Source organism: Bipolaris sorokiniana (assembly GCF_000338995.1).
Source record: "Bipolaris sorokiniana ND90Pr unplaced genomic scaffold COCSAscaffold_14, whole genome shotgun sequence".
Lineage (NCBI taxonomy): Eukaryota > Fungi > Ascomycota > Dothideomycetes > Pleosporales > Pleosporaceae > Bipolaris > Bipolaris sorokiniana.
Genome location: NW_006911908.1, coordinates 793044 through 809933, shown reverse-complemented (window position 1 = coordinate 809933; position 16890 = coordinate 793044). Strand labels below are relative to the sequence as shown.

Sequence of the window (16890 nt, the reverse complement as noted above, 5' to 3'; positions counted from 1 at the left end):
TGATATCACCGGTACCAATCCCTACGATGTAGGCGTTGCCGTTGCCGCTGTTATGTCATTTGATGTACAATAATCCGAAACGCTCTGTTGTGCAGTAGCCCGAGCAGCAACGGGATCATAGTCGAACTTTGTCCAATCGATAATGTTGGGGTCCGGAGAAGAGTCTGACAACTCTTCTGGATCCGTGTGCCCGTCTATGCGACAAGTCACGTTGTAAGGAAACAAGCCTCTGACTTTATCTTCAAGCTGCATGCCGTATACCATATCAGTTTGCCCATCGTTGTCCATGCCAAGGAGCCAACGCTCATACACCTCTACAACGAAGCTTGAGAGAAGTTGAATGAAATATTGGGCTTGTAAGTCCTCGTCGGGACTGAAGTCTTCAAGAACCCGACAGCGCACATAGTTTGCCTGGGCTTGCTCCATCCATAGAGGCTTGGTCCCATTGAACCGCACTGGCTGCTCATCCAGAATCCCACACAGTTTGATGTAGTCAGCTGCTAGCAGCAGTCCGCGCTCCATAGTCACATGTATCTTATCTTCATAAAGGTAGATGTCGCAGTCGTTGATGAGTACAGTTGGCTCGCTCTTGTCAGCCTGTTGGCTACGGCCAAACCTGCAAGATGTCAGAGTCGACTTTTCGGTAAGACAAAGCGCCTCGTATTTCAAGCGAAACATGTTGCTGCTAAAGTCCTTCCATTCGAAGTAGTTGAGACCATTCCGGAGCTAGTCCAAGCCTCGTACATGACTCCGTGAGGGTATTGATGTTCGATGTGTTCCGAATACAGGATCGGTATGCTGTAAGGACCGTAGTCGATGAAGGTCAGCTCGGCTTCTAGATAGCCCATGCATACTGCAACATCCTCACTCATGAGTTGCTTGATCTTAGTTTTTCGCTCATCGAATGTCCTTTGAAGCGGATTATGGGGATGGTTCGGCCAGGCATGTTGTGTGAGACGGAGGCCCTCGTGTGTGATGCGCTAAACTTCACAGTCACTGTCTTTTACATTCACTACAAACACTACAAACAGGGTACTATCAAGGGAGATAAGAGTCTGCCAATACAGAAATTGCGTCACAATAAATCAAATGGTTTTGCAAACGCGCTTGAGAGCAAACCTTCTAAACAGATCTCAGCAAGTTAGCCAACAGAACGAGAAATTGAAAGCCATAGTTCAAGTACTCTTAGAGTCTGGTGTCTCTTTCTATGCGAAAATCAAGATGCGTTTGCCCTGTTCATCTAGTTTGGTCAGTTCTGCCATTACTAAAGCGACATATTCGCGCATGTTTACAACCATGGGTAGGGCCGTATAGTTATAGAGATGTTATTGTAAAGCGGCGAATATTCTAGAAATCGATATTTTTAGTGGCCTGTATTCATTATTCGAAAGTTATATCTAAATGTGAACGGTCTCATGCAGCACGAAAACTCTGTACGGATGCCTTACACGAGACTTAGCGTTCTAAAATATGTTTCTCCTGTGTTTGTATGGCAGAAGAACGAAATTAGCAACGGAAAAAGCATGAGAGTGTTCAGCAGAGAAATGTGAAAGTGTTAGCACGGAGCATGCGCAGTTTCGTGAGCATAAACATCCAAACGTCAGGATAGAACCTACCAATTGGTTTGTTTGGATTTTGTCTGAATTTGCAGGGCTTAACTTTATCTATTCGATGATGCAAGATAGGAATGGGCAAGTTGTGATGCAAAAAAAAACAAGTGCTGTTTCATAGATGATGTCGAAAAAGAAAAGGGGACGAATTGCTGCTTAGGCCCAATTCTCAAAGTTCTTGTGGATTTGAGATTTGGTACTCAACAGTTTGAGAGGAAGGCTAGGGTGACTCACACAGCATCTATGCCCAGCCGTTGTCAAGTTCCGTGTGGTGTATTTTCTTTGCTTCAAGCTTCTCATTCGGATTGTTTTGAATAAATCCATTCGCACTCTGCTCATTTCGTTGTTTGATGTGTTTTCATATCGCCATTTCTTAACTATCTCATTTGATGGTGTTAAGCATATTGTTTTGTAACAGCAACTTGAGCTCTCACTTTCCCTTTTGTCCTGTGCCTTGGTGGAGTATAAGTTTTATCGAGAAACAAGAAATTATGTTGAGCGAAAATGGTTTCAGGTCTCCTATTCTACAGCCAATCAGACTTGATTGATTATGGTGCAACAGCTAACGTAGCTAAGTTATAGGATGATCTCTACTAGCTCATTTAGCTAAATTGCTTTTCTCACCACCGGAGACGATGTGCGTAGAGAGTTTAACTTGTCACACAAAACCGGTAGACATGATTGTATTATTGTCTCAGCATGCAATAAAACAGCTCCATGACAAACAGGCAGGATTGGGAAAAGATCAGAAGATCTTAAATCGAAAAACTATTCTTAGGGGTGCAATTTGCAAATGCTTTTCGCTGAAATCTACTACAAAAAGTGATTTTTGCAAACATGAATATTCTATTTGCAACTTTAGAGTCGCATAGATACAGATTAATGTCTTACGGATCATCTTATCACGGGCCAGCTTCAGGGAGAGATTAAAGTCGTAGGTGATATATAAACTGGTTGAACCTGAACTCAAATGCAGTACCAAGAACTCACTCATCATCACTTATCATAACACACTTTCTACATTCTATATCTGTACATCAGTTCTAATCATGCACTTCATTTCTATCACCACGCTTTTCTCGGTCTTGGCTGTTGCCAACGCTCAACTCACATTCAACATTACGCGAGCTTCCGCTCCCGGAAATATGGTGAAATATCACTGTTTGTATGTATCTCGTAATCTGGAACCTGCATTATACTTTTGGCTAACATAAAGAACCAGAAACAACGATAAGCTCAAAGGTTGGCTTCCTAGTTGCATCTACGAATGCCAAGTCCAAGCCAGCATGCTCGATGGCTGCGCCGCCGAAGACTTTGCCTGCCACTGTGTCAATCACTACAAGTACTCTAAAGTACGTTCCTTTCACACCTCCCGCTCTTCATCATCTACAAGTCTTGCAATCTAACAATGTAAAGTTGATCGAGCCCTGTGCTGTCCCTCCCGGACTGGGTGGCAAGGGTCACTGTACCGTGGATGATCTTTACAAGGCTCGTCCCGTTATCGACGATATGTGTAACTTTTATAATGCCACAATTTACAAGAGCTATGAGGGTTGCCCGCAGAGGCTGAGCACGGCTGTCACTTATGGGATTATTAGGAATGAGGGCGTTGTGATAACTCAGTAGAGAGTTGGATGATGCGAGAACTTTTGGGGTTTAGGAGTTAGCGTGTAATAAAATCCTGTGCGTTGAAGTCTTGTATGTGATACAGTGATGAAGAACTTTGAGAACCGTACATATTTCTCTGATGGTGTATTTGACATGAGACTACGAGACCAGATTTCAGTGTCACGGGAATATGTCACCCTTCACTCAAATTTCATTTCCCACTATGTGTTAGGCGTTCCAGGGCTGACTCGACACCTTCAAGAGACAACAGCCACTGCATACTAATAGAAAGAGATAGCTTATTAGAAGAGTCTACGCTCTATCAACAAATCACAAATGCCAGAGACGTACGGAGAATACAAGCAGCATGGTGGACGTCGCGACGCAATTGCTAGTCAGGGTGGACAGGATGTGGCAAGTAGCAATATTTTATTCCTCTTCCCGCTATTGGGAGGCTTTGTGAGTGAGATACGGGGTGACTCAAGTGAGTGATATATTGCTCCCCAAGTGCAGGTTGTTCACTCACCGACGGATTGACCAATAGCATTCAGCTGATTCGCCTGTCCCAACCCTTCCCTGATATAGACTAGCGCACAAGAAGTCTTGGCATCGCAGCTCGGATTGCATCTTTCTAGCAACATCGTCACGACCGACCGCTCATCCCATTGCACGTCCACACCCGCACCTGACATCTTCACAATGGCTCTCGGACCCGAATCCCAGGCAAAGACCAAGACCACGTATGTCTCGGCCCTCCCCGCACGCCACGGCACCCGCATCCGCCTTGAAAGATTCCGCGCCCCAACCCGCATTCCATAGACGGCACACGTGTGCATGGCCGACTAGAATGGAGCGCATGCTGACGATAGCATAGATGGCACATCGGCGCATGGGGTAACCCCTACGAGGGCGGTGGCCGACCCGGCAAGGGCATCGTCACCTACCAGCTGAGCCCCAACCGACAGCGCCCCATGGCCAACTTCCTCAGCAAGGGCTTCTGGAACGTTATGCGCCGATCCAAGAACCAAGTTCTCTACATCATTCCCCCGCTAGTTCTCGGATACGCAACCATGCAGTGGGCAATCGAGAGGTGAGTTCATGACGCTGGGTTCAGATGCAAAATGGAAAGGCGATGGGTAGGACGAAATCATAGGTAGTCCGGAAGGCTAACGATGAGACCAGGAACGAATTCCTCAACTCGAAGCCTGGTCGTGCTCTGTACGCTGATGAGGAGTAAATGCGCGGAGCAGAAGTGATGAGAGGCTGGCTTGTTGGAGGGTAGTGCATGTCGTTGGAAGACTCAAGTGGAGGATACACGCAACATGCTAGTCATTGTAGCGAGACGACAAATAGACTGTACAACCACGACTTGAATCTATAACTTTCTGTTTGTTTGACTTTGTAGGTGCCCTGTCGGCTCCTTCCGGTTGCACGTGTGCGTTTTCGAATTATGTTGCATAACAGTCTTCTGACAGTGGCTGGCTATTGGATGCAGCAAGCCTGGTTCAATAGGTAGCAGCGCATTCTTAAAAATGTGTACAGTCTCAACGGCACAAGAGCTACACAATCAAACGTTGCGGCCAAGCAAGAAATCTCAATACTTAAAATTCAAGTCTCTTTTGTCCTGTGGACCAAAAACTAAGAGTTGGGTATTTCCGATATGAATATGCATATGATTCTAAACTATAATAGACTAGTGATGTTGTGTGAATCATTGGGAAAGAGGTGAGAAAGGGGACGAGCGTTTGGTGTAAGGTGCGCGCGAGAAAAGCCATAATAAACGTTCCCGCAATGGTCGTCATCTGTAGTGACGGCTTGGGTGAGGGCTTAAACAAGGGAATGAGTCAGTGACATGAGACTAGCTTACGTTGTGGAGACATCTTCAATGTCTCTTGATCTGGATATGGTGATCCTTAGAGGCAATCTTCATAATAACAGTATCGTCCAAATAGCGGTAGATACCTTTTAAGCGTTACTAAGACTACTTCTTAGTGCATTTTCGACTTTATTAGCATGGCAATAGGGTAAGAATTGGTATTGTTCGACTTGAAAGCCGTTTCATTCAATACCGCAAACCTTTTCGGCATCACAAGAACTACTACCACTTTTGTTTATTCACGCGGGACTTGATTTCTCCTAAGGATTTCCTCAGGGAACTTGTGTAGCATGGTGCATGGGCGCGTTGATGATTTTGCTCGGTGTCACGTATATTTGCATCACGCGTAGGAGCTGACTACGCCGTATCTTGACAGCAGGCCAATTATCTCCACCAAGAACCCACCAATTAAGTTAAAGACATCATTAATAAGAAATGTTTTTACGTCTTGGGTCTGTACATGCGCCTACGGACCGATCGAATTTGAAATTCTCACTGCGACGCGGTGCATCGCTGAACGAGGCACGGCTAGCATGATCAATTGTGCGTTAAACGAAAGAATAAAACCCCATTTGAATGGCTATGAAGGGAAATTTTATGGTAGCTTGTGATGTGTCTTCCCATAAAGAAAAGGGTCCATACTAATTGCGTATATTATGCGACCCGTACTAAGCAGCCACTCTCTTCTTAGATATTCATTCATATATATCGAATCTCACGAAACTCGTTACTACTACAATTGAACATGTATACTCGCACTGTATTTCTGATTGTTTATGCAGCTGCGCGCGTTCAACGTGCTCATTTCAGTATATGGGTCCCGGACGCAGAAGGTGCACAGCAAGGAAGCAGAATCCACGTGGTTGGCAATCCCATGATCGGATATTTCTTGGAATTCAAAAGGGATTACGAGCCATTGGAGACCAAGCGAGTTCTACAGTTGATCGAGATTGGGCCAGTCTTAGTTCAGCATCTGTCAGAAATCAGTTCTGAAGCGCAGGACATGCCACGAAATAACCTTGAGATGGCAGCGACACAAATCCAGCCGCCTAGAGCCAACCCTAACTTCCTGACGGTAAGTGTAGAGTAAAATTCTTGATGAAATGCACATCTACTAACAAATGCAGACAACGAGTTCTGACAGCCAGACATGGATGTTAGAATATGTTCGTCATCTTGTTACCCTCGGATATCTTGATGAAGCGGCTATAGACATAGTTCAGTCAAACCAAGACCCGCCACAAGTTGGCATTAGACTACGACCCACTGCTGCTCGCCCACGGTAGCATCATCAGCAATTTTCATCAGCCACTGATTGGTCTTGGGATAATGTGCGCAAACGATACAAGTGCTGGGACAGTACAAAAATGGGTTTGACAGGAGTGAGTAAGCTCAATTCATTAGGCTATTGGATGTCATTTGCTATGTGCCTCTATGACTTCTTGTATTCGCTCCTTATTCAGTCTCTATAGTTCTATTTAAAGTAGCTTCATATGATAATTTTCCTAGAAGTTAACTAAGAAGAAGATTTGAAGAAAACTTCTTCGGCGCCAAATCTTAAAAAATCCTTACTATGATGGTTAAGACGTTAATAATAAACTTTTATTCATATGTAAGGTATTATTTTTGATTATAGAAGAGAGGAGATTAGAACTCTTAATCTTGCGAGTTTCTTAGCATCATGGTAAAAGAAAATACCGAAGAAATACCACTGCGCTACTCCTCCATCGAAATATCTGTAGTTTCTCGTTATTCACAAAAGTCTAGCCTGATCTCCAGCACTTTCAATTGATTCGGCCTGCAATATTAGACTCATTGATGTGCTATGAAACTGGAGCTTCCGCTGGAAGTGGTAAAGTTCAAAACATGCCATTGGTCCGCATGTAGAAATCAAATGTCTCGAACTCTGGTGGATAAGGATCCAAGAACTGATGAATATAGTCCCGCCACTCTTTACCCCATTCTGCTGTGAACAAGGCTTTACAGTATTCCCAGTAGTCCGGATACCAACCTGACAACTGCCAATCGATGATTGCGACAACCTTAGCAGGACTCGTGGCGTTGACAATGATGTTACCTCGATGTAGATCACCATGCGTAAAAACGATAGGCCCATTGTCTAGAAGGCAGACCCTCCACGGGTCTGGGATGCTTTGTGAATCTGGAACACGCCGGCGCCACGACCAGGAAAGCCAGTCGTGGAACTCAGCCCGAGAAGGAAACGGCCTTACCGAAGGCATTTCTTTCACGCAGATATCTTCCCCAGCACCATGACATATAGTTCCTGTAAGCATTTAGCGGGGTCACACCTAACTACCGGAAACCCTTACCAATGATTTTCTGTGATTCACCGTCCCGGAGGCTCCGAAGAGAAGATACCATGGCACGTAGATCAGTACAGATTGCTTGCTTGTCAGCGCTTGACAGCTCAGGCCATCGCTCTCGGAGCGTGGGGCCCTGGATGAGTTTCATGTAGATGAAGACGTAGGGGCCCTTTCCTTCCTGTTCAAGAACTCTTCATCCATAAAGCTCCGGCACCGGAACAGCTTCCTGGAAGATTCTACGAACAGCCCAAAGGTTGATGGCCTCCGTTGTAGTGACACGTCGTCCGAATTTGACAACAAGACCGAGGTCTTCAAACTTCACTATGTTTGAATGAGAATCCTTTGGAACGAGGGAAAGTAAGTGTTCGTGTGTCGGGAATTGTTGTGTTTTTCCATGAGTCTTAAACCAAGTTGTATCGGGAAAGTTCATTTGCAGTTGGGAGCCATCTGGAAGCTCCGCAAGGGAGATTTTTGGATAGGTATTCATGTTGATGCGAATTCTCAAGAGTCACACTACAGTGCTGGGACGATAAAGGTATAGTATGCGTGGCGTATAGCCTATGACAAGAAGGTTGCATGGGTGAAAATGAAATAACAGCATTGTGTTGACTAAGCGAGCTCAGACCGGCTGATGAGAGAGTAAAGAATTCACCATTAGGTAGCGATATTGTGAGCCATAGGCAGACATAGCAGTATGCACGTAGAGATTTGGTAAGAGTTAGTCCCAGCTACCGTGGGCGAGGTTAGGTGGGGACAGAGTGCTACGCAAGCTAACTTATTGAACTCCGTTTCCACTGACAGAAAAAAAAACCACTTTTTGGACTTGTTGTAACTATGTTTTATTATCAGAAGAGTATGCCTTTATCTAACGAATCTCGAAGTAGGATGAAGTGAAAGTAAAGCATTGATATTTACATAGCGTCTACGCTAACCTGATACGTCTAATCCATGAGGAAACGCGTTCAGGCTGGCTGGCCGGACCCCGCTTAGTCAGTCGGCGTGTCGGCGATGCGAGGAACTTCGATGATTCTGTCATATCTTAGCTTTTGCCATCAAGGGCGCACCCGCTACAAAGACTCTCCTCCTGCCAGCGCGCGGCAGTACTGTTCAATCCATTCAGGCGCGGATTTCCCAGTCACTCGCCGTCTTAATTCCCTTTCTTTACCCGCCTTCACTGTATAATACCCCAATCCCGAGTCACTTATTGTAGCCCCTCCCCCATCCATCATTTAGCTTAGGCCACCGCTGCCATGTCAACCCTCCTCCGACAATCAGGCAACCTCGCCCGCCTTTCCCGACCCTACTTCAACGCTGCCGTCACAAGAGCACCACGCACATTACGGATACGCGCACCACTGCCACAATGTATATACACCCAGCAACGCGCCCGGAGATTTGCGACAGGACCGCCAGAGGAGCCAAAGAACAAGAAGGACGATGACTCGGCACAGAAGGATGGTCATTCTGAGAGACCTGGTTCTAATGAACCTTCGAGAACAGATAAGGACAGCCAAGGACAGCCTCAGATGGCTAAACTGACCCCAGAGGAGGAAAAGATGCTGGATCAGCTGGTGTCATTTGTGTCCATGGGCGTCCCGAAGGCTCAGAAGCAGAATATCAAGGACGCAATGGAGGAAATCAAGCGAAACGGCATACCACCCGAGCTCCGCCTAGAGATGGACAAGTTAGAAAGAGGCGAGAAGCTGGATCTGGCCACAGCGGCGAAGATCTCGCGCTTAACCACCAACATGGCCCGCAAGGCTGCCGAGCAGCAAAAGTTCAACAATGATAACCCACAAGAGCCACAACAAAAGTCGGGTGCACACGACCCAGGCCCAGGCAAGGGCTCCAAGGGTGGTGCTGGTGGACCACCCGGACCCCAATTTGGCGGCGGTATGGACACAAACACCCTACTTATCAGTGCTTTCCTCGCATACCTTACCTACAAGATGGTTTTCCCGGGCGAAAACACCAAAGAGATTACATGGCAGGAGTTCCGAACTACCTTCTTAGACAAGGGGCTGGTTGAGAAGATTGTCATTCTCAACGGCAATAAGGCAAAGGTGCACCTACATCGCGAGGCTGTTGCTTCCATGTACCCCGACTCTCCCTCTGTTAACCAGAACTTCTACTACTACTTCACCATTGGCTCGGTCGAGGCTTTTGAACGCAAAATGGACGATGCTCAATATGAACTTGGTATCCCCAGCTCTGAGCGCATCCCTGTCGCCTACTCGAACGAAATATCCTGGTTTGGCACTTTCTTGTCATTCGGCCCTACCATTCTCCTTCTTGGAGCACTCTTCTACTTTACAAGGCGTGCAGGAGGCGGTGCAGGAGGAGGCGGTGGTGTCTTTGGTATGGGCAAGAGCCGCGCTAAGAAGTTCAACCATGAGACGGACGTCAAGGTCAAGTTTAGTGACGTTGCTGGCATGGATGAGGCCAAGCAGGAGATTATGGAGTTTGTCTCCTTTCTCAAGGATCCCGGCCGATTCCAGAAGCTCGGTGCAAAGATCCCTCGTGGTGCCATTCTCTCTGGATCCCCGGGTACTGGTAAGACACTTCTTGCCAAGGCTACCGCTGGAGAGTCGGGTGTACCCTTCTTCAGTGTCAGTGGATCAGAGTTCGTCGAGATGTTCGTAGGTGTTGGTGCTTCGCGAGTCAGAGACCTGTTTGCCAATGCGCGTAAGAGCACACCATGCATCATTTTCATTGATGAAATCGATGCCATTGGTCGTGCTCGTTCGAAACAAAACTTTGGTGGTGGTAACGACGAGCGTGAAGCCACCCTCAATCAGATCCTCACTGAGATGGATGGTTTCAATACCACTGAGCAAGTAGTTGTCCTTGCAGGTACCAATCGACCGGACGTTCTGGATAAGGCCCTTATGCGACCGGGTCGTTTCGATAGGCATATCAACATTGACAAGCCCACTATGGACGGCCGTGGCCAGATCTTCGGTGTCCATCTGAAGAAGATTGTCACCAAGGAAGACATGGAGTTCCTGAAGGGCAGGCTAGCAGCTTTGACACCAGGCTTTTCTGGTGCTGACATTGCCAACTGCGTCAACGAAGCTGCTTTGATTGGTAGGAATTCCACATCCTGATTATACACTCTATTGCTAATACTCGTCAGCCGCCCGTGCGAACGCGGAGACTGTCGCCATGGTGCATTTCGAACAGGCCATTGAGCGAGTCATTGGTGGTCTTGAGAAGAAGTCTCTGGTCCTTAAGCCCGAAGAGAAGAAGACTGTCGCTTACCACGAAGCTGGCCACGCTATCTGCGGTTGGTACTTCAAGTGGGCGGACCCTCTTCTCAAGGTCTCCATTATCCCCCGTGGCCAAGGTGCACTAGGCTATGCCCAATATCTTCCTAATGGTGACACTTACCTTATGAACGTAAATCAGCTCATGGACCGTATGGCGATGACACTCGGCGGACGTGTTTCTGAAGAACTCCATTTCGACACCGTCACATCCGGTGCGTCTGACGATTTCCGCAAGGTCACCCAGATGGCCACTGCAATGGTCAGCAAATGGGGTATGAGCAAGAAGATCGGCTACATCTACTTTGAAGATGGCGAGGGCCAGCAACTCACCAAGCCCTTCTCAGAAGACACAGCCAAGAACATCGACATGGAAGTCAAGCGCATCGTAGATGAGGCCTACAAGCAATGCAAAGACTTGCTCACAGAGAAGAAGCACGAAGTAGGCTTGGTCGCTGAAGAGCTGCTAAGGAAGGAAATGCTCGGCCGTGAGGACATGATCAGGCTGCTTGGTCCCCGACCCTTCGAAGACAGCCAAGATTTCCACAAATACTTCTCGGGCGAGTACGGCAAAGCGCCTGGATACATAGAACCAAAGGGTGACGACGGCGTCAAGGGTCCTCTTGTACCACCCAGCCCAGCCACATTCAAGGATCTGGACAACAGTAGGTGATGAAAATGTAGTTCATTTCTTTGATTTTTCCTTCCACTACGATATGAAGGCATGTGTTTATAGGCATGGGCGAGCTAGGGCATTTGCTAGGACAATCCCCGGGGGGGGGGGGTATTCCATTCCACTCTTGAACGAGTTCCATGTGTAGGGCTACTATCTTAGCCTCTTTTTTGCATTGTAAGAAACGCATCACTGTACGATTAGTAGAGTACTTTTCTTGGATTCTAGGGTCGGTGATGAGGACGAGAGATCGAAGAAGAAGAAGAGAAATCACCAATCAAATATTAACGAACTGTAATCTTCTACGACACATCGAAAAAGTGTGATTGACAGTACCAAAGTGATTGTAGAGAGGAAAAGAAAGGGTCGTTAGAAAAGCGAATGTCCCGAATCAACCCTCTCTATACATCTGATCCCCATCTATCAACCCAAAAAAAGGCATGAATTGGACTCGCTGGATTTTTGCCATGTATTTGTCCCTAGACTACCCTAATATGCCCAAATTCCTTGATATCAAGATCCAACAGTTCTGGAAAACGAAAGTAATGAAGGTATCAAAATACGTCGTTCAAAGGAAGAAAGAAAAATGAAAAAGTCGAAAGAAAGGTAAAGGAACAGAAGAAAGAAAGAAAGAGGTCATTTTCTATATTGCTCATCCCTCTCCGACACCATCTCTCTAAATGGGGGAGCTTTTTCTTTCTCTTCACTGCACATCTATCCATCTACTTCACCCACAACACCTGAAGCACTTGTACTCGCAGTCGCAGTCGCAGGCGCCGGCAGCGCGGCAGTCGGTGCCGTAGCAGCAGTAGGCGTCAGCTCACCACCACTCACACCCTTACACCACGGGTGCTCAAGCACCATACTAATCGTGATCCTCTTTTCGACATCACGGTCCAGCATTAAGCGGACCAAATCGATACTTTCTTCGGACATGACCCAGGGGACGCGGAGGTCGTGGTCCATGATTTCGTCAATCGAGTAGAAGGGGTTTTCCTTGTAGATGATGGTGTAGAGGAGGATTCCTAGGGCCCAGACGTCTTGTTCTTTGCCGCGGTAGGCTTTGCCGGCTAGAACCTCGGGGGCGGCGTAGTCTGTTTGGGGTATCATTAGTACGCAGGCGGAAATCTCAGGGGTTAAAAAGCAAAAAGACGTACCAATGGTGCCAACAAAGACGTCAAAAGGCCCGCTCTTAATATATGCTGCGCTGCCAAAATCAATAAGCTTGATATTGCCTTCGCCATCCAGTACCACGTTCTCGTCCTTGATGTCGCGATGTACAACCTTGGCCTTTGTATGCAGGTGGTGTATCGCTTCGGCAACCTGAACAAAAATCTTGCGGCACTCCTTCTCTTCCATGTTAACCCGTAGCTCAATGTAGTCAAACAAATCCATGCCTGGCAGGCCATGCGGTATCATCTCAATGTAGTAATTGATATCGTCCTCGAAAAAATCGGCCATTTCGACAATATTGGGGTGTTTGAAGCCATCGCGGCGGAGGTAATCTAGCACGTGAATTTCGAGGGGAACAGTTCCTAACCTCCGGTCTCGCGTCCACGTATCGACGAGAATGCGCCTCTTTGTAACGTATTTGATCACCACCTTCTTGTTACTAGCCTTCTTGTACCGACAGAGCTTGACTTGGCCGTATGCACCCTGTCCCATTTCTTCCAGCACAACAAAGTCGTTGATAGTCTTCTTGTGGGGTGGTTCTTCTTGCATTGGAGCTGATGGTGGGGCTTGCGTTGAGGGTTCAGGAGGGTTCATGGGTTGCATAGCCTCTTGTATTTGCTGGGTTATAAGCGATACAGAGGTCGGTGCACCCTGTGATTGATGTGATTCTGGTTCGTGAGGAATAGGAAAACTCGATTGGCCAGGTTGAAGTTGGCGGGGCGAGGGTGGGCGAGACAATAGCGGAGTCACGGGCCCAATACCATGGTTCGCAGCATGCAGTTGCCTGGAGTAGGTTATCCATAATGCGTAAACCAGCTCTGGACCTTTGGTTGGTTTGGGCGACGACCCGTCTTCCTCTTCAATCACGTTTTCATCGAAGCGAGGCGTCTTCTCGCTCTTGACTACCCGCATTTGTACGTCAACCATAATTTCAGAACCATCACGGTGGAGAGCTGGCAGGCCGCTTGGCTTCAAGAAAATAGCAGCAGCATCTGCGCTGCCTTCCCGCATAGCCAGCAGGGCTCGAGCGCGGCGGAAGCTGTGTTCGGGGATAACGATGCCGTCCACCAGCTCAATCTTATCCTCGTCCGTCATGACGTGTAAAATCCTGTCGAACGCAGGTATGAGCTTACTGACATGGATACCTTCAGGCCGCGGCTGGCCGAACAAAGCTGATGAAAAGACGGAATTGGAGCTTGTGATTTTTAGGTCGGCAGAATTTAGAACAATGATACCGGCAATGTGCGGGAAACTTGAGATACGGAATGTTGGCTCGCCGGGTAGTGCCTCCACAGTTACTGGTATGTTGATGCTGTTTGATGTTCGAGCTGTGTAGCTGCGGAACTCATCGATCGAATCATAGTCTAATGCTCCAGTGTTTGTACCTCGAAGTCGCGGTATGCCAGGTATCAGCCGCTTGAGATCCATTCCTCGTCGTAATCGGTCGCTCCCGAAGACGGCTTCTGTCGCGCCCCAGCCCTTGGATACGCAGCCTACTTCGTCAACGGTGATGTACACAACGTCTTCCGCAATCTCCTCAAGCACCCAGATCAGGCTACCCCGCTTCTCCTTGACCCACAAGCTGGCAGACCCTGTAGAACCATTACGTTTTTGGATAGGGATCACGTCGCCGCATAGCAACACGCCCCTCGAGCCCTTGGATTCATGGTTCAGCTTACCCGTCTTCTTGGCGTTGTAGTAGGATGATCCACTGCCGTCGTCTGTCTTGGCCTTTCTCGCAGCTGTTACCCGCGACGGTGCCTTACTCAGCAACCGCGCTGTGACACCGCTGCCAACCTTCAAGTTGTTCGTGCCGGGTGACGCTGCCGATTGTGCATTCTTTGAGCCAACCTCAGGGTCTCTCAACTTGCTCTCTAGCCATTTTCTGCGATCCTCTCGTACAACCTCGAGTATGCCCAGCTTGCGGACTTCAGCCCTCGTAACGCCAAAGACCAAGCACGCCAGGTCATTGGCGGACGTGATCGTCCATGGTGATTCCGTTTCGGTGGTGAAGATGGCCTGTGCGGCTGGAACGTGTCTGCTGCCGTGGCCATGCGGCGCAGCTCCGACAGAATGTTGAACTGATGCATTGCTGAAACTCGGTGTCAAGGAGGGCATTGTCGTAGGTGATACCAGATCGCTGACTTTTTCTTGATCCCCTACCCGGTAGGGCTGTGCTAAAGCGTCATTGAGTTGGCTTTGTATGGTGAGGGGCACGACATCGGTAAGTGTACGTTTCAGGGCAGCTCGCTGCGGCCGAGGAGGTTGCGAGGTTGGTGGGGGTGAAGACGGGGCTGCTGGTGTGCGTGTGCTTGAGGTGTCAGAAGTACGATCAGTACTCGACGAGCTTCGCGCGCCTCGGGAGTCTGAGGCGCTGCTAGAGTCGCCGCCATCGACCGTCGTCACTCGGTGTAGCGATGGCCTTGCAGGTTCAAGCATGCTCTCTGGGCTCACTGAGCGTTCGGCCATGAAGCCCTTCTCAAAGGGATTGTTTCCCGACATGTCGGCTGGCCCCGTTACAGGACCCAGTGCACCTAGCCCATGGGCTCCTGTGCCATCTTGTCCAATGAGGTTTGCTCGAGTAAGCAGCTCCATCATACTCTGCACCTCCTGGTCGCCACTGAGTTTTGCTTGGGCGTTTGCTATCCCAGGATTTGTTGCTGCCCAGCCTAGCCTGTCACGCATAAACTCTATGGATCGTTTCAGCACATTCTGGCGATTGTGAATAAACTCTTCTGACTGCGTTGCAAATGAGAAGGAATGAAGCGATTCGGAGGGGAAACGAGAGAGATCTTCGCCAAAAGCAAATGTTGGCGAGGCGGGTGCCGTGGGCGCCGACTCGGAGGGGTGTCTCGACACTGGCGGAGTGCCAATGTTCAAGGAAGCAGCCCGTTGAGATGTTGAGAGTTGCTTGTGACTTGGCTGTTGGCGGATTCGACGCAGGCCGGAGGACCCTAGGCCATGCTCATGTTCTGGAACGATGGGAGACCTGAGGCAGACGCGTCAGCGATAATGACTACTCGCCATTAAGCGAATGAGGGAGGCCCTTTCCCCCACTACTGCCATTACCACTACTCCAACTACTCACCTAGCCATGCGGTCTAATTGTCCTGCATCGATGCTCAGGCGCTTTGCGGTATTTAAGGGCGGCGGAGGGCCTGAGCGGTAGTTGAGCAGGCTCGGGGTGCTTTTCGTCTTGACCAGCGGGGCATATTCGGCGATGGGCTCTGATTGCGACAGGGAGTCGAAGGGTGCTTCTTCTGATAGAGAGCCTGGTGGGGTCAGGACGTCAGCCAATGAACCCATGTATGTATGTATATGTATGTAGGCAGGTGCGATGGGCAAATGCCAATTAGCTGACCAACAAAGACGATGGCCCGACGATAGAACACGGTGTACGGGGAGGGTGGGTAAATGTCAAAGTGTGCAGGGCAGGCTTAGCGGGGACCGACACAAGGACGTAGCCTCGTACGGGTGCTCTTTCGGGGGGTTCGAGTTCGTGTTGGAGGGCAGTGGCAGAGCAGAGCGGTGTGGCCTATGTACAATGGCTGCTGCTGAGCGCGCGCCAGTGGTACACGCCGTTAAGAAGGAAAAGGCATCGGCATGAGGATCCGGGGAAGAGGGTCATTTGACGTACCATGATCATTTGGCCTGCTCATTCCCTGAGGCGTACGAGCGCCTGTTCCCAGGCCCGGGGGTTGGCTGGGCTCGGTAAGATCAGATGCAACGAATGACGACAATATAAATAGGCCTTGGTCTACGGGTACACAAGTCAACGTGTACTGGCCCGTGTGTTGCGTCTGGGGCAGATAGGGCTCCTGGGGTATGAAGCGGCGGGCGTGGGTGGTGCAAAGGGCTTCTGTGGCGGGGGTGCAGGTCTTCCTACGTCGGATGTCACCTGCAAGCCAATCCAGCTGCTGGGTGTATAAGAATGTGAGGTGAGGCGTGTGCTGGAATCGACAGACGGCCAGCAGCAAAGTCAGTCAGCACTTAGCATGTAGCAGTAGCAGTAGCAGTAGCAGTAGCGGGCGTAGTGTATGTATAGTGAAACGGCACGCAGGCTCGTCGCAGGCACTATGCGACTTGGGACGGTAACGGCGTTATTTGCATTGCGCCCCCCCGTTGGCCCCGCGAAGTGCACAGACGTGGTCGACTCCCCTCAGATCTGATCTCCGTCCTCCGTCCCGACACAGGCCAGACGCGCCCACGCCCACACCGACACTACGCGGGCCGCCCTAGTACTACACTAGACAGTGACGTCGGACACTTTTGTCATTCATTGCAATGCCCACCCTGCTCGACTCGCCATGATCCATGATGCTGTCCACTCCAGTCTAGCCAGGGGCACACACTGTCTCTA

General features: G+C 49.0%; 7 protein-coding genes across 7 annotated transcripts; 4 read left to right on the top strand and 3 right to left on the bottom strand.

Moving 5' to 3' along the window:
* Positions 1 to 21: 21 nt before the first annotated feature.
* Positions 22 to 872, bottom strand: COCSADRAFT_163892 (uncharacterized protein; the record flags this gene model as incomplete). The annotated part of the gene is made up of 2 exons (XM_007705696.1): positions 22 to 616; positions 745 to 872. The coding sequence occupies 2 exons, from the start codon at positions 870 to 872 to the stop codon at positions 22 to 24; spliced, it is 723 nt and encodes a 240-aa protein (XP_007703886.1).
* Positions 873 to 2597: 1725 nt separating this feature from the next.
* Positions 2598 to 3301, top strand: COCSADRAFT_125559 (uncharacterized protein). Its single transcript, XM_007705695.1, has 3 exons — positions 2598 to 2775; positions 2833 to 2962; positions 3027 to 3301. Exons 1-3 carry the CDS (start codon positions 2660 to 2662, stop codon positions 3234 to 3236), a joined length of 456 nt encoding a protein of 151 aa, XP_007703885.1. The 5' UTR covers positions 2598 to 2659; the 3' UTR covers positions 3237 to 3301.
* A 560-nt stretch (positions 3302 to 3861) lies between these two features.
* On the top strand, positions 3862 to 4597 carry COCSADRAFT_40209 (uncharacterized protein). The gene is made up of 3 exons (XM_007705446.1): positions 3862 to 3958; positions 4093 to 4308; positions 4401 to 4597. The coding sequence occupies exons 1-3, from the start codon at positions 3918 to 3920 to the stop codon at positions 4453 to 4455; spliced, it is 312 nt and encodes a 103-aa protein (XP_007703636.1). The 5' UTR covers positions 3862 to 3917; the 3' UTR covers positions 4456 to 4597.
* A 1242-nt stretch (positions 4598 to 5839) lies between these two features.
* On the top strand, positions 5840 to 6380 carry COCSADRAFT_98539 (uncharacterized protein; the record flags this gene model as incomplete). Its single annotated transcript, XM_007705694.1, has 2 exons — positions 5840 to 6175; positions 6222 to 6380. 2 exons carry the CDS (start codon positions 5840 to 5842, stop codon positions 6378 to 6380), a joined length of 495 nt encoding a protein of 164 aa, XP_007703884.1.
* A 540-nt stretch (positions 6381 to 6920) lies between these two features.
* On the bottom strand, positions 6921 to 7905 carry COCSADRAFT_345846 (uncharacterized protein; the record flags this gene model as incomplete). The annotated part of the gene is made up of 3 exons (XM_007705693.1): positions 6921 to 7378; positions 7425 to 7596; positions 7633 to 7905. 3 exons carry the CDS (start codon positions 7903 to 7905, stop codon positions 6954 to 6956), a joined length of 870 nt encoding a protein of 289 aa, XP_007703883.1. The 3' UTR covers positions 6921 to 6953.
* A 566-nt stretch (positions 7906 to 8471) lies between these two features.
* Positions 8472 to 11653, top strand: COCSADRAFT_125553 (uncharacterized protein). The gene is made up of 2 exons (XM_007705692.1): positions 8472 to 10505; positions 10555 to 11653. The coding sequence occupies exons 1-2, from the start codon at positions 8669 to 8671 to the stop codon at positions 11355 to 11357; spliced, it is 2640 nt and encodes an 879-aa protein (XP_007703882.1). The 5' UTR covers positions 8472 to 8668; the 3' UTR covers positions 11358 to 11653.
* Positions 11654 to 12071: 418 nt separating this feature from the next.
* Positions 12072 to 15836, bottom strand: COCSADRAFT_98441 (uncharacterized protein; the record flags this gene model as incomplete). The annotated part of the gene is made up of 3 exons (XM_007705691.1): positions 12072 to 12451; positions 12515 to 15519; positions 15619 to 15836. The coding sequence occupies 3 exons, from the start codon at positions 15834 to 15836 to the stop codon at positions 12072 to 12074; spliced, it is 3603 nt and encodes a 1200-aa protein (XP_007703881.1).
* Positions 15837 to 16890: the final 1054 nt, after the last annotated feature.